The sequence below is a fragment of the Rutilus rutilus genome (assembly GCF_951802725.1).
Source record: "Rutilus rutilus genome assembly, chromosome: 13".
Lineage (NCBI taxonomy): Eukaryota > Metazoa > Chordata > Actinopteri > Cypriniformes > Leuciscidae > Rutilus > Rutilus rutilus.
The window spans coordinates 27,991,543-28,009,513 of NC_140218.1; the positions used below are offsets into that span (position 1 = coordinate 27,991,543).

The following is a 17,971-nucleotide window of genomic DNA, read 5'->3' on the forward strand; positions in this document are numbered from 1 at the left end:
TAATTTAGTAGGCTATAGTATAGCTAATATAATATAAAAATACCTGTAACCGGAGCCATACACTGAAGTCCACATCCATTGTTGCAGCATTTCTCATTGTTGGCACAGTCACTGTCATCGGCACACGACACGAAACGTATCCAGGCACACCGTCCTGGTTTATATTTTCTGCTTGGACACACTCCTAGCAGGGGCAGACTGGGCATCTGGTTCACCTGGAGATTTCCCAGTGGGTCGTACAAATTGGGCTGGTCCATTGCTACATAAATGTATATAAAGAACAAATTATAGAATTTCCGTCAGCCCAGATTTCTTTATTTATCTTAATGCATTGGTCATTTGCAAATGTATTATGGTTAGGATGAGAGATGTCTGTGGATTACTGTTCTGTTTGTGGACTTGCCCGTGGCACCTTGCTGTACAATCAAAAAGTTCATTTGTGACACTGTATGACTGCACTTCATAAAATGAAATAAAAAGACAAGTTCAAAAACAAAAATATATATACTGTCTTTATGTTGTTTCTACATTCATTTGAAGATTAAAGAAGGCTGGATTTACTGTCCACAGAAACCGAGCAGCGCAACACTTTTTAATGCTTGAAGAATCTGAGCTGAGTTATTAAGATAAGCAGCTGAACACACCGAGACAATACATCAATATTTGCCGACTGGTTGCGATAAAAAAAAAAGAAAGAAAAAAGTTAAACGACCGACATTAATTTCCAGGGATGCAAACTAGGCCTACTACTGACCTGAATTTCTCTGATCTCATGCCATTACGTTATTTGTCACTAATGCACAAAGAAACATTACAGGTTTCAGCATATCAGACAGAAGATAAGAGTGAATGTATGTATCTGTTTCTAGGCTTTCTTCAGTAATTTCACCTGTCTAAGAAAATAATAAAACTCAAAATATCATTCTCGGTCCGTGTACCTTTGGATAATTTGTTATCTCGGTTTTGACCTTTATTCAATGTGTAACTTGCTGTTTATTTGTTATTTTCGAACTTCTCTAGCCATTTCTGTTTCTGATCTAATGCAAGAAACACCTTGAGTGTGCATTATTTTCTAATAATTCAACGGAACGGAGTCAATTATTCTGCTTATAATTACAGTATTTACAAAAAAAAACATGGAAATAATTTGTTGTTTTTATCCTATACTATATTTATTTATTTTTACTATATTATTATTTATTTGTTTGGTCAGTGTCGTCGTGGGTTTTGGTTATTTTGCTGTTGTTGCTTATAAGGACCTTTAAAATAACAAATTATTTGGCAAAGTGATATGGACCAATCATATTGAAGCATTCATACACGCCTTTTATTACGGAATGAATCAGCATTTTGAGAAAATCGATTTAATAAAATGACATTCAATAACAGTGACTTGATGCCACGTACTGGCGATATTTCATAATCTTTTCATCTTGTAATTTAATATTTCTGTATTCAAAATGTTGTTTAAAAAAAAATCTAGGTATTTGGCTAAATTAATTTCTGACAGTGATGGATATATAAAGATGTATGAATAAGATGTATGTGAATACATCTTCATGCATACATCTACATACACAGATAGATTTATGAATAAATATTTTTAAAAAACTCTTTGTTCAAAGTGTGATGTCATCATAGTCTACCCTTGAATTGATTCTGCTCTGCGCTTTACTACAATGTAGCTTATGCGTTCTCTCCGCACTGTCCAGTCTGCACTGTCTGCATCGTCAACTTCATCTTTGCAGACACAGAAAACACCAGTTTATTAATACATAATTAAATGTCTCCTTGCTATTATAGACACAATCATAATCATTACTTTTACCGGTTCTTTTGTGGCAAGCTTTATGCTTGCGGTCGTGCGCTTGAGTGCGGCTAACGTAAACGTTCATTATCCTGTAGGCTATAGGCTATATGGAAGCTTGTTTCCGCCACAGAGTGAAAAAAAAAAAAAAAGGTAATTGCGACTCACAATTCTGACTTTTTTTCTCACAATTGCGAGTTTACATCTCACAGTTCTGACTTTTTATCTCAGAATTGCATGTTTAGGCTATATCTCGCAATTCTGACTTTATAATAGGCCTATACGCAATTGGGAGATATAAAGGCAGAATTGCATGATATAAAGTCGCAATTCTGAGGTAAAAAAAGAAGACGCAATTGCAACTTTATTTCACGCAATTCTGACTTTATAACAGGCAATTGCGACTTTATTTCACGCAATTGCGACTATTTCACACAATGCTGACTTTATATCTCGCAATTCTGACTTTATAACATGCAATTGCGACTTTGACTCCAAACTGGAAGGAATTTGGATGGAAAATTAGAATGAGATATTTTAGAACTCCATTCATAACATCAAAATGGAGCAACACCTCAGACGGCTGTTGGAGGGGCTGTGGCTTGGTGGGGGACCACACGCATATATTTTGGGACTGCCCTAAGATATTAGTATATTGGAAAAATGTAAAAAAAAAAAAAAAAAACGTCTCTGTATAAATCTACCTCTTGAACCATCATACTTTGTGCTAGGGGTACTGCCAGCTGATCTTGAAGAGAACAGCCAAACATGTTTGCTGAGAGTCCTTCTTTTAATAGCGAATAAGGCAATTACGGCCTCCTGGCTGAAGCCACACCCTCCAACGGTTGCACAATGGAGGGAAAGAATCCAAGAAGTTTATAACATGGAGCATACAACAGCATTATTACAACTGAAAGCAGATGTATTCCTAAATAAATGGTCATCCATTGCCCTAAATTTTCATTTGATATGAATGATATGCAGAATTGTATTTATTTATATTTTTTTTCCATAGGGATTTGTGCATGCACATTTGTGCGCACTTTTATGTTCTGTATTCTCATTTTCTTTTCTTTTCTTTTCTTTTCTTTTCTTTTCTGAATATCATATATTTTCCTTACTTTTATTATCATTTTATTTATTTATTTATTTATCTTAATGCATTGGTCATTTGCAAATGTATTATGGTTAGGATGAGAGATGTCTGTGGATTACTGTTCTGTTTGTGGACTTGCCCGTGGCACCTTGCTGTACAATCAAAAAGTTCATTTGTGACACTGTATGACTGCACTTCATAAAATGAAATAAAAAGACAAGTTCAAAAACAAAAATATATATACTGTCTTTATGTTGTTTCTACATTCATTTGAAGATTAACTGTGCTATTACATTAAAAAATATATATTAAAACAAGCCATCTTGTGCAATTATAACAAAATGATCCCCATATAAAAACACAAATACAGTAAACAAACATTTAGGTGAGATTTGCAATGGTAATTGAACAATGTTTATATATGAATAAAAGCCTTAATCAAATATGTCATCATATAAAGTGATCTCTTCAGAAGAAATTCCTAGACTTTCAATGGATGGACAAAAAAAAGAGATAATATTAAAAATATCTATATGACAGTAGGCGGTTCTTCCCTGTGGTATTAAAAATTTATACATTTCAAGGTATCGTGTCAAAGTAGTATCGTGACAACACTCGTGTAGGGTGCCACAAATTTTTTGAAAAATTTCAAAGGGTGCCTTGACTGAAAAAAGGTTGGGAAACACTGTTCTAGACCATACCAGAGCATTTACTATTTGCCATATACACCAGGAAAGACACATTTATTAATTATTATTCATTAATGTTAATGATAAGCATTTAAAAAAAAAAAAAAAAAAAAAAAAAAACATTTATATTTCTGTATTGTGTTATATTTTTATGTTAGTAAGTGCTGTTAAAAATTGCTCTGTGCATAATGAGCTGGTGGGTTTATTGTGATTTGTGGTGGGCCGCTCTGTGGCAGAAAGTCCAGGGCCACTTTTTAGCCCTATAATATAATATAATATAATATAATATAATATAATATAATATAATATAATATAATATAATATAATATAATATAATATAATATAATATAAAAATACCTGTAACTGGAGCCATACACTGAAGTCCACATCCATTGTTGCAGCATTTCTCATTGTTGGCACAGTCACTGTCATCGGCACACGACACGAAACGTATCCAGGCACACATTCTTGGTTCATATGTTCTGCTTGGACACACTCCTAGCAGGGGCAGACTGGGCATCTGGTTCACCTGGAGATTTCCCGGTGGGTCGTACAAATTGGGCTGGTCCATTGCTACATAAATGTATATAAAGAACAAATTATAGAAAATGTAGCCTATCTTTCCGTCAGCCCAGACGAATGGCCAGCGCGGCCCACTGCGCGTGCTCAGTCTCAGTGCAGCGGCTCGTCAATGTCCAAATGTATGATAGCCAAACAAATTGAAGAAGGCTGGATTTACTGTCCACAGAAACCGAGCAGCGCAACACTTTTTAATGCTTGAAGAATCTGAGCTGAGTTATTAAGATAAGCGGCTGAACACGCCGAGACAATACATCAATATTTGCCGACTGGTTACGATAAAAAAAAAAGAAAGAAAAAAGTTAAACGACCGACATTAATTTCCAGGGATGCAAACTAGGCCTACTACTGACCTGAATTTCTCTGATCTCATGCCATTACGTTATTTGTCACTAATGCACAAAGAAACATTACAGGTTTCAGCATATCAGACAGAAGATAAGAGTGAATGTATGTATCTGTTTCTAGGCTTTCTTCAGTAGTTTCACCTGTCTAAGAAAATAATAAAACTCAAAATATCATTCTCGGTCCGTGTACCTTTGGATAATTTGTTATCTCGTTTTTGACCTTTATTCAATGTGTAACTTGCTGTTTATTTGTTATTTTCGAACTTCTCTAGCCATTTCTGTTTCTGATCTAAAGCAAGAAACACCTTGAGTGTGCATTATTTTCTAATAATTCAACGGAACGGAGTCAATTATTCTGCTTATAATTACAGTATTTACAAAAAAAAACATGGAAATAATTTGTTGTTTTTATCCTATTGTTTACTATATTTATTTATTTTTACTATATTATTATTTATTTGTTTGGTCAGTGTCGTCGTGGGTTTTGGTTATTTTGCTGTTGTTGCTTGTAAGGACCTTTAAAATAACAAATTATTTGGCAAAGTGATATGGACCAATCATATTGAAGCATTCATACACGCCTTTTATTACGGAATGAATCAGCATTTTGAGAAAATCGATTTAATAAAATGACTCATTCAATAACAGTGACTTGATGCCACGTACTGGCGATATTTCATAATCTTTTCATCTTGTAATTTAATATTTCTGTATTCAAAATGTTGTTTAAAAAAAATCTAGGTATTTGGCTAAATTAATTTCTGACAGTGATGGATATATAAAGATGTATGAATAAGATGTATGTATGAATACATCTTCATGCATACATCTACATACACAGATAGATTTATGAATAAATATAAAAAAAACCTCTTTGTTCAAAGTGTTATGTCATCATAGTCTACCCTTGAATTGATTCTGCTCTGCGCTTTACTACAATGTAGCTTATGCGTTCTCTCCGCACTGTCCAGTGCGTCGCGCAGCTTTGGCGCACAGATTTTGAGAGTTGGTCAGCTAAATAAAACGGGCGGTCTGCCAAATACGTAGGCTAGGGAATGAGAAGGCATGAGAAGGGTCGAATATGTAATAAATGAAGTAAAAAACTAGAAAACATTATCCGGACCATTCTCAAACTTACACTAAAACATGATAAATCTGACGACTTTGAGATGATGGTCCTAGTCACATCACTTTATGTGAGATCGGCTTTTGAAATAGCCTATATTAATTTCTCAAAATTATAAAACCATATTCGACAACATATAAAAACAAAATAATCTTTAGAGTAATTTTATAAAAAACAAAACGTTATTTAAAGGGTTAGTTCACCCAGAAATGACAATTCTGTCAGTAATTACTCACCCTCATGTTGTTCCAACCCCGTAAGACCTTCGTTCATCTTTGGAACACAAATTAAGATATTTTTGATATCTTAAAGTAATTGCTGTATTAAGAGGCTCTAAAGTAAAAAAAAATCCATAAATTCAGAGTTTAAGCCTATATTAAGAATGAAGTTATGCAGAAATAAGGTTAATGTTACTCTGTTTTTTACACACAATAAGAGAATAGAGCTGTACAGTTTATGTGCATAGGGCACATCATTCGTTCTTGGAAATAGTAATGTACTGGAAAGGGCTACGGGGAAATTGCCAAGCAGCTTGGTGAAAAAAGGTCCACTGTTGGAGCAATCATTAGAAAATGGAAGAAGCTAAACATGACTGTCAATCTCCCTCGGACTGGGGCTCCATGCAAGATCTCACCTCGTGAGATCACACCATCCCTACTGTGAAGCATGGGGGTGGTAGCATCATGCTTTGGGGGTGTTTTTCTGCACATGGGACAGGGCGACTGCACTGTATTAAGGAGAGGATGACCGGGGCCATGTATTGCGAGATTTTGGGAACAACCTCCTTCCCTCAGTTAGAGCATTGAAGATGGGTCGAGGCTGGGTCTTCCAACATGGCAATGACCCAAAGCACACAGCCAGGATAACCAAGGAGTGGCTCTGTAAGAAGCATATCAAGGTTCTGGCGTGGCCTAGCCAGTCTCCAGACCTAAACCCAATAGAGAATCTTTGGAGGGAGCTCAAACTCCGTGTTTCTCAGCGACAGCCCAGAAACCTGACTGATCTAGAGAAGATCTGTGTGGAGGAGTGGGCCAAAATCCCTCCTGCAGTGTGTGCAAACCTGGTGAAAAACAACAGGAAACGTTTGACCTCTGTAATTGCAAACTAAGGCTACTGTACCAAATATTAACATTGATTTTCTCAGGTGTTCAAATACTTATTTGCAGCTGTATCATACAAATAAATAGTTAACAAATCATACATTGTGATTTCTGTTTTTTTTTTTTTTTAGATTATGTCTCTCACAGTGGACATGCACCTACTATGACAATTTCAGACCCCTCCATGATTTCTAAGTGGGAGAACTTGCAAAATAGCAGGGTGTTCAAATACTTATTTTCCTCACCGTACGTACTGATTTTTGTAACTGTAGGTAAAACTAACTCCACCCACTTTTGTCAAAAGCATTTTGAAAGTGACACACTTCCTGCTGCCAGTTGGTGGCGCTATAACTTTGACTCACAATAGTTGCATCCATCTGATCGGCCTCTTACCACGAACACACTGCTGAAGTTTCATCAAGATCAGTTAATGTATGCAGAAGTTATACCACTTCGTGTTTCTCTTTTCTCGCCATAAATTCGTTGCCTCGCCACGGCCAAACTGTTCGAGATATCAAAAATCCGTCCGCAATTTTGTATCCTCAATGTCTTGACTTCATGCACACCGAGTTTGGTGGGGATCGGATGAATTCTCTAGGAGGAGTATTTCAAATTCCACAGCAAGCGTTTTCCAAACAACCCGTAATAGCCGACTTCCTGTTGGGCTGGTGTAAGGGTGGATTCCTGCAGTGGTCCCACCCAGGGACGCCAGCTGGAGGCGTGAGGCTGAGAGTGAGACCTCTCAGCCTCATGTATTTCTTAATGTTAATCTCTTTTCTTAAACTCTTTTCTTTATTCCAGAGCATTTGATGTTTTGTATCGATTATCTTTGAATTGATTATGAAATTGGCATGATACATTTACCTGACATAATAAATTGTTACATTTGATTATTCTAACCGACTTTGACATTATTTTCATCAAAGAGTTAAAAGGAATAGTCAAACATTCGCTCACAATTAATGATCCATAGATATCATTAAAACCTTTTCATTTATGCAGTCAGATGAAATAACGAGAGAATACATATTCAAATGTATTGCATTTAATAAAAAAATACTTTGCCTCGAGAAAAGGACAAGTAACACGTAAAGACCTTCCGCGCTGGTCGGATGCCGGTTTTGGGCCGATCGAGCACGAGTTTACAAGTGGTGACCTCGGCGACGTGATCTCGCAACACAGGCGAGCAACATCCTTTCCAGCAAAGTATTTGGATTTAAAAATCGACATGAGGTTTGAACATCTTCTCTTTCTTCCGGCGTTGTGGTAAGTCAATTCTTTTTGCCTTTTTAGAAGTGCTGAGACAAAATCAGCCATTGTTGTATTGGCTTTGTTTAAACACTAGCAACACGTGATGAGAATGAGCAAACAACAGAAAGAAAATTCTAAGTTTGTAAACGATCGGAAAACATGTAATTGGATAAACGAAAAGACAAGTCGATGCATTTGTTTATGAAAAGCAAGGTTGAGAAAAACAGGATGATGTGATGCATAGGTTCATGTTTGCAATTATTCTGTTTGGATTTTCAAATTTGTAGTTGTGCTTAACACAATGTGCACATAAAACACACTTTATAGTTGTTTGTGCTACTAAAATGTGCACATAGGCTAGTTAAGTTTATCCTTTAAAAACACAAGATTGCTTTACTGTAAGTGTTGTATGAAACACTTAGGTAAAAGGTTATAGATGCCATGCATCCACGTGTCTTGTGTAAACTGGATTAAATATCAAGTGTGTTTGTTGAATTTGTTTGTCTCCTTGGTGGAAAACTCTTCTATTTTTGATATAGCTGCAGTAAAACCATAACAGGAGCATAGGATTGCCATGTGGCTACAATGTAAATCACAAGACAATGAAATCTAAAAAGAGAAAGAGTAACGTGCATCTCATCAATCCTGAAACAAAAACCTTTTCATATTCAACGTTCCAGAGACGCGTCAGAGAACGTAGCAACTCTGAACTTTGAACAAAAATTATAAATTCTTACTTTTGAATTCATTCTGAATTACTCTGAGATTAGTTTTTTCCCCAAGTAGATTATCGGATTCGTATATTTCCACAAGTTTGCGTCAGAGATTAGTGACGACTAATAACTGATATCAGAGAACAAGTGTGCTTGGATGAGGAGACAAGGTTTTCCGTCTAGAATCAGCAGATGCTGGTTGATCAATCTAGCTTGGATACGTCTGATGACCTCTGTTCTAATTTAATGTTACTTTAGATAAGTGTACGTGGAACAAGCCACGATCGAGCTTGGCCAAACAAAGCCATTTTTAAGAACGGTAAAGTTGATCGACTAACGTCTTTAAATGGTGGTCAAAAAAAAAACTCTACTAAAGTAAACAATTGAATTAAGTTCCTGAGGGGCATCCAAGGGGGCTATATGAATATATCTTCGATTGTGCGCATGGGAATTACGGCAAATCTAAGATATTTAGCCAATTACCTCTGTTTTTGATCATCAGGACTGACCAAACTGTGCCGGAGACCTGGTAAGGAACTCGAAGCGACATAGTTTCCTGATCTAAGCGGGTAAAATATAAATGAAAGAGTAAATAGAATAATCAAATGTTAAAATGGCCCCTTTGCCTTCATATAGTCTTTAAAAAGACTAGATGAAACGAAAAGGCATTTGAAATCGAACAAAGAAAAAAGAGAAACAGCGAATGTGCATCTCATCAGCCCTGAGCCAAAAACCTTTTCATATTCAAATGTATTGACATGATAACGAGCAGAGATTTGCCCATGCGTTTAGCATGTGCTGGCGGTTCATTGAGTGTTAACAACAACAGAGTCCCTCATTGGCTTTCAGCCTGACCTGTGTTGTACATACAATGCACTGGCCAGTTTGGCTGCAACTACAGGGCCAAATCTAAAATAAATCATCTTTTGAAAAACGAACACTTTAACAAATAAGTTGTTCCAGAGACTCTTCAGACACCAGAAGCAATATAATTAAATTTATATTCTTAAATATAATATAATTGTATTATAACTGGAATTATAATATACATTATATTATAATGGCCAAGCAGGGCATTAATTGGAGAAGTGTGACATTTCATTGGTGTGCTACCCAGTGCCAGGGGGAGGGGTGTGCTTTTATTTTTTGCCTTTAAAAAACATGGCTAGGAGTGTGGCACATGTAATGGCAAACCAAATCATCCTTAACTGGGGTGCACCAATTAAATTGAATCTGATCAGAGAAGTAAATTTACAAGGAGGGTGTGAATAGCAAACATCAGACAGAAATACCACAGCCTTTTACAGGTCACAAAAGATCTGCACTAATTAAAATGTGTGAACGACACGACTGCCCACAGATTTGGCTGTATTAAGAGCAACTTGAAGTAAAGCCATGAGCATTGACTCATTGGAACTCATGACACTACGAGTGATAAAAACTCTGATTAATCTCTAATGCTCATAAGACACAGCAGACTGTGAAGGCTGAACTGCAAGAGCAGCTTCAGGTGTCACACAATGCACTGAAACAACAGCAATAATTCAGAACTGGTCAATGAAACTCGGTTTCATGTGACAACTGGAATTAAAATTGCAATGGACATGATAATGGAGCAAGTAAAATAATTCCACATGTCTGAATTTGAAGTTGTTGAAAATATCAGAATTAACTGTGGTTCCCTCTGCATTTGTTTCTGTCTCAGGCTTACTTCTGCAAATTCCTCGGAGGACGGATGCCAGGATGGGCTGGAACCCCACCTGGATCAAAGCCAGGACAGTGGAATTGTTAGAACATAACCTGAGACTCGGGAGATGGGTGAAAAGACACTTCAAGAGGCCATTCACATCTCACAATAGTACATCACTGCGTAAATATGGCCTCCCAGTATAGAACTGGAACTAAATTTGCAACACAATTGTTATAGATTATATTCCACCCATCTCCTAGACATGAACACTGAACACACACCTCCATCACTACACCCTCACAGCATCATCACCTGGAATAGATGAAGTCTATCCAGGCTGAACACTACACATCATAAGAAGATAAAGATGACGTAGAGTCCAAAAGTGTCACTTCACTAAAGATCTATTGTCCATCTTCACACTAACAGATCCAGATAGCTTCACACACATAGGATGGTAAAGCTGATCCCATGATGACAGTCTAACAGAGACACACATAGCATATGCTATTCACAACACACTGCCAACTCATGGGAAAACACTGTAATATACATATGAATGGCTACAGTCACAAGTCAATGATGCAAATTATAAAGCAGAGACAGACCTGCTATTAAATTTCAAAATGTTTAAACTTTCTGATTGTTATTAGGGTGGTTGAAAAATCAGAGGGCTCCTGATTTCTCAACATACCACTAATAACAGAAACATCATAAAAAACGGATAAGATCTGAAGTGTGTGCGCTTCAATCAATTACAAAATTTTCAATTTAACCGTTATCGACTGTGACTTAGTCAGCACAAAACGCACACTCTCACTCACACACACACACACACACACACACACACACACTTTCTCTCACAAACACACATACACACACACACACACACACACACACACACACACACACACACACACACACACAAAACTGTTGCAAGGAATGAACAATCTCCATTCTTGTATGCCTAAACATGTACTTCTAGTCACTTCTTAGATCTGCATAGGTGGCTTGCATTGGAAGATTCATGAGCAAACAAAGGGATTATTATATATATATACGTATATATATATATATATATATATATATATACATGCATTTCTTCCTAATTGTGATTGAATATTATTATTACTGTTATTACAAGATTTATTGATGCGTACCATCGATTTTATTATTTAGGCTACACCGAACTCTTGCTGCATTTCCTTTGAATAATTCAGACCAAGAATATTTAAATTCCACTACCATTTAACATCACAGTGGTAGTGAAGAATTGGACATTTAAAATGGGACCATCCTACCATACATGACCTTGAGAAACACTTGAGACCAGATGTACCATTCGCACTTGCTGACATGAACATGATATTTTATATTGAACATGACATGATTTTGTTTTGTTGCATTATGTGTTCCCATGCATTTCCATACGACTTTAAGTTCATAAGTGCTCAATTGTGAAGTGGACATTTAAGATGCTTTTCAGGTGTCTCACACAAAGCAGTGTGAACCAAGGAGAACCCCTTCATACACTGAGGTCTGCCCAGACAACCGCACCGCTGAAGGTGACAGGATTGGTCAAGAAGGGTCAGATTATCATCACGGGGAAGGTGCCAGAGAAGCAGAAGTTTCTCCATAAAGGAATGACACGTCAACTGAACAAGTCACAAAGGTCCAGATTGACTCTACGAACTTTGCTCACATCACAAGATCACAGGAAGAAAACCTGAACGCTTTCATTCACCTGCTGGACTCAGGCTACATACACCTGGTGAGACCATGTGTTCTGCAGGTGAACACAGCCCTCTGCAAGCTTCTACAGATGCTAACATTGCAAAGACAATTTTTGGGTTACATCTCAAGGATTACAATAAACGTTTATCAGTGACTCCATAGGGACTCATTTGAATTTCATTGAGAGTCAAGGAGGGAAAACTGTAAGAATTGAGAAATTAGGAATTGCCGAACAGTCTGGTTGAAGAGCACCCAGACCCTGAGAGGACAAAGGACCTCTCTGGAAATTACCATTTGAACTCACCATTTGAGAGGCAAAGTCTCACCTCAGAACACATCTCTCCCCCTCTTCCCCACCCCCTCTCTTTCAGGCTCAGATCACCTGAATTCACCCAAGAAAAATCTATAGTTTAATGTGAATGATTATCACAGTATTTTTCATGTTTGGTATCATTTAAAATGTCACAGTGTGACTGGTACAAATGTCTCATTTCCAAATAAGTAAAACAAAAGGTAATAAGGTTTTTAAGAGTTTAAAGATAACTTACATACAAAGGAAGGTGATCTCCTGACAAATGGTCACACACCCCCAAAAGGTGTAACCTCTGAATGCAAATTTATTTTGTTAGTACATGTTTCCAAGTGAAAAAGGTCCTGACTATATAATGAAATGTAACAAAGGGTTCGGGGCCCTTTCTGTATTTCAGATTAGCCCGTGAGGCTGAGAGTGAGACCTCTCAGCCTCATGTATTTCTTAATGTTGGGTATGCATCTCTTTTCTTTATTCCAGAGCATTTGATGTTTTGTATCGTTTATCTTTGAATTGATTATGAAATTGGCATGATACATTTACCTGACATAATAAATTGACATTTATCATTTATTATTTTCATCAAAGAGTTAAAAGGAATAGTCAAACATGATCCACAGATATCATTAAAACCTTTTCATTTATGGAGTCAGATGAAATAACGAGAGAATACATATTCAAATGTATTGCATTTAATCAAAAAATACTTTGCCCAAGTTTTCGGACCCTATTCAAGGGGGCGCTGTTGAGCCCCCCTGCCACGCCCGGGTACCAGCTTCAGCCTGGCCCTGATGGCCGCGGGTTCTGACCTGTGTGCAAAGTTTCAAGAGTTTTTGAGCATGTTAAGGGCCCCAAAAGCCCCCAAAACCTTGCAAAACAATAATTCTCACCCAAAAGACACATTCAAACCAAAATATCTGACTTCCTGTTGGTCGGAGCTAATGACTGTAAATTAGAAAGTTGTCCGGCTTGATAAAAACAATATACATTCCGAGTTTTGTTGCTGTAGATAAAACTAACCCCACATTTTTGTCAAAAGATGGCACTACTGAGCCCGTTTTTTAAACTTTGCACGTCTACTGGCTAATAAATGTGATGTGTCTGTCGAGTTTCATGCATTTTCAAGCATGTGAAGAGTCTCAAAAGCATCCAAAAAGAAAATTAAAGTTTGATACGTTGCCACGGCAACAGTAGCTAAGATGTCAATAATCCTTTCGCAGGTCTACATCTGCCATGTGTTTACATTATACACATACTGTTAAGCAAATCGTGTAAAAATAAGAGGGTGATTTCAAAGCATTTTTAAAGTGACACACTTCCTGTTGACAGTTAGTGGCGCTATAACTTTGACTCACAATAGTCACATCCATGTGATCGGCCTCTTACAACGAACACACAGCTGAAGTTTCATCAAGATCAGTTAATGTATGCAGAAGTTATAACACACTTCTTGTTTCACTTTTCTCACCATAAATTTGTTTCCTCGCCACGGCCAAACCGTTTGAGATATCAAAAATCTGTCCGCAATTTAGCATCCTCAATGTCTTGACTTCATGCACACCGAGTTTGGTGGTGATTGGATGAATTCTCTAGGAGGAGTATTTCAAATTCCAGAGCATATGTTTTCAAACAACCCATAATACTCTACTTCCTGTTGGGCGGAGCTAATAACAGAGTGCGGAAGTTGTTCTGCCCGATGAGATCTATACGTGTACCGAGTTTCATATTAATTCATGCAAGCGTGTTTGATATATGGACCAAGTTTTCGGACCCCGTTCAAGGGGGCGCTGTTGAGCCCCCCTGCCACGCCCGGGTACCAGCTTCAGCCCGGCCCTGATGGCCGCGGGTTCTGACCTGTGTGCAAAGTTTCAAGAGTTCGAGCATGTTAAGGGCCCCAAAAGTGCCCGAAAGGTTGACAGAAAAATAATAATAAAGAATCCTAAGGAAAACAATAGGGCCTTCGCCCTTTCGGGGCTTGGGCCCTAATAACATAAGAGTTATTTTAAATTGTAATAATATTTAACAATATTACAGTTTTTACTGTATTTTTGATCAAATAAATGCAGCCTTCGTGAGCAGAAGAGACTTATTTTAAGAACTTTAAAACTGACCCCAAAAAACAAAAAAGCATTTGCTACCTCTCTATATCAGATCCCAAGACAATTAATTAGTAAAAAACATTAGAAATAGTTATTTAAAATAGGACATGTGACCTATTGAGAGAGGACTATGACAATTTTCTACAAAAAAACTTCAAGTTCAAGTAGACATGCTTACCAGGCTCGTCACAGTTTATACTCGGGGTTCCAGGTGGAGTTTTGGTTCCCGCTATTTCCTGCCCCCTACTGTCCACACACCAGCAGTAACCTGTGGACCCATCGCACTGCTCAGACCTGTACTGACCCTCCTCATCACACTGAGGGATGAAGGCTCCGATCGGAAAAACACCACCGTTTCCACTCTGAAGACTGTCTCTTTCCTGCTCACACTGGGTCTTGGGACGACCTTCAAGGTAAGCGTACCAGAGATTATAGAATTTACTTGGAGGGTTAGTTCTCCAAAAAATTCAAATTCTGTCATCAATAAGTCACCCTCACGTTGTTCCAAAACTCATAAGACTTCCGTTCAACTTCTGTATATTTTTCGACCCGTTAGACAGGTAGGAATGCCACAGGTAAAGGTTTATAAAATGTAAATTATTATAATGGGTTAATGTGCAGATTTTATTTTTTTTTAAAGCACAATACATGTTGAAATTTATAGCCTTCAATTATACTGTAGTGTTGAATGTCTCAATATTTAATAATACAACTTAAACTAAAATCAAATTCAGAGACAGTTCCAGTATTAAGATCAGTGATCTTGGCCTTCATTCATAAAAAGATGCCATTATAACAAAAAATTTAAATATACCGTCTTTAATTTGTTTCTACATCGATTTGGAGAGCAGCTATGAAATTACTACAATATAAAAAGATTAACTGATGTTTTTAAATCGCGATTACAGAAGTGATTAGCTGTATTTAACTAAAACCTAATAAAACCTAATATATTAATAGAAAAATGTATCGCTTTTAATTATAGTGTAATGAGGAATGCCTATAATTAATGTCTAAAATTTTAACAGAAAAAAAAAAATTTCATAGAGACATCAGGAGCAGTATTGGTATCAGTGATGCCTTCTTTCATAAAATGAAATATCAGCCATCAACCAGATCATGTTGTTTCTAAATTAATTGAGATTAAATGTGAAATTACTACAATATAGGAATATGTCAAATAACTTTAATGTTAGGTGCGATTCATTGCGTTTAATTACAGAAAACGTGCAATTTAGTTACTTTTTTTATTGACCACATATAATACCATACCTATAACTGGAGCTATACACTGAAGTCCACATCCATTGCTGCAGCATTTCTCATTGTTGGCACAGTCACTGTCAACAGCACACGACACGAAACGTATCCGGGGACACATTGCTGCTTCATATTTTCTTCTTGGACACATTCCTGGCTTTACTGTTATACAGACACATGACAGAAGCCAAATCACTGAATGCTGAATGTCTTTTACTGGGTTTTAACTTTTTTGGTTATTTTGCTATTTGAAAAAAATGCCTTTGAAATCATTTGGCGAAGTGATATGGACATGTAATGTGGTCAAGACCTGTCTGAAACTACTTTAGCCTGCTTTCCCCTAAAAATAATTGCATACCTTAGAATCTTCATCAACCAATCAGATTCAAGCATTTAACAGCCCCGTAGTCAGGGGTGCGTTTATAGTGGGGGTGTTGGGCTGGTCTAGGGGGTGCAGAGTATATCAGGCATTTGGGCCCAGGACGCTAGGGGGGCCCAAATCACCACTTTGGTTTATTTTATTATTTTTTTTGTGAATTTGTTCTACTGAGCCCCTCACCACGCACCACGCCCGTTTCTGAAACTTTTCACATGTCTACTGGGTAATAAATGTGATGTGTCTGTCGAGTTTCATGCATTTTCAAGCATGTGAAGAGTCTCAAAAGCATCCAAAAAGAAAATTTAAGTTTGATGCGTTGCCACGGCAACAGTATCTAAGATATCAATAATCCTTTCGCAGGTCTACATCTGCCATGTGTTTACATTATACACGTAATGTTAAGCAAATCGGGTAAAAATAAGAGGGTGATTTCAAAGCATTTTTAAAGTGACACACTTCCTGTTGCCAGTTAGTGGCGCTATAACTTTGACTCACAATAGTCACATCCATGTGATCGGCCTCTTACAACGAACACACTGCTGAAATTTCATCAAGATCAGTTAATGTATGCAGAAGTTATAACACACTTCCTGTGTCCCTTAATTGCCATAAATTCATTTCCTCGCCACGGCCAAACCGTTCGAGATATCAAAAATCCATCCGCATTTTATCATCCTCAATGTCTTGTCTTCATGCACACCGAGTTTGGTGGTGATTGGATGAATTCTCTAGGAGGAGTATTTCAAATTCCACAGCATGCGTTTTTCAAACAACCCATAATAGCTGACTTCCTGTTGGGCGGAGCTAATAACAGAGTGCGGAAGTTGTTCTGCCCGATGAGATCTATATGTGTACCGAGATTCATATTAATTCATGCAAGCGTGTTTGATATATGGACCAAGTTTTCGGACCCTATTCAAGGGGGCGCTGTTGAGGCCCCCCTGCCACGCCCGGGTACCAGCTTCAGCCCGGCCCTGATGGCCGCGGGTTCTGACCTGTGTGCAAAGTTTCAAGAGTTTGAGCACGTCTTTTACTGGGTTTTAACTTTTTGGGTTATTTTGTTGGTTATTAAGCCTAAAAAAACTAAATATATTGATAGAAAAATGTATTGCTTTTAATTCTACTGTAATGATGAATGCCTATCATTAATGGCAATTTTTTTTATAATAATCAGGATCAGTATTGGTATCAGTGAGGCCCTCCTACATAAAAAGATGCCATTAAACAAATATTGGAAATATCAGCCCACTGTCTATGTTGTTTCTAAATTAATTTGGAGATTAAAAAAAAATATATAAGAACTTGAATGCTAGGTGCGATTCATTGCGTTTAATTACAGAAAACGTGCAATTTAGTTACTTTTTTTATTGACCACATATAATACCATACATATAATACCATACCTATAACTGGAGCCATACACTGAAGTCCACATCCATTGCTGCAGCATTTCTCATTGTTGGCACAGTCACTGTCAACGGCACACGACACGAAACGTATCCAGGCACACACTTCTGCTTCATACTTTGTGTTTGGACAGACTCCTGGCTTTACTGTTATACAGACACATGACAGAGAAGCCAAATCACTGAATGCTGAATGTCTTTTTCACTGGGGTTTTTGGTTATTTTGCAGTTGAGCAGGTTATAATCAGGACAGGGCTTATGGGGGCTTGAGTTTATGTTTTGGACCTATACGCTACAAATGACCTAGAACATCGAGCACAAAATATACTAATTAAAATATGCTTTGAGGTTTCTAGAACAATGAATGCCTAGCCATGCTTTAATA

General features: G+C 37.3%; 1 protein-coding gene across 1 annotated transcript in view; it reads right to left on the minus strand.

The window, feature by feature from the left end:
* Positions 1–17,971, minus strand: part of LOC311302985 (uncharacterized protein) — a gene marked incomplete at its 5' end in the record, with an annotated part of 130,476 nt that overhangs the window by 55,043 nt on the left and 57,462 nt on the right. Inside the window, 5 exons of the mRNA XM_084429188.1 lie at positions 44–259; positions 3,950–4,165; positions 14,720–14,947; positions 15,814–15,963; positions 17,584–17,733. Of these exons, the coding sequence (XP_084285314.1) occupies positions 44–259; positions 3,950–4,165; positions 14,720–14,947; positions 15,814–15,963; positions 17,584–17,733 (960 nt within the window). The remainder of the gene's footprint in view (positions 1–43; positions 260–3,949; positions 4,166–14,719; positions 14,948–15,813; positions 15,964–17,583; positions 17,734–17,971) is intronic.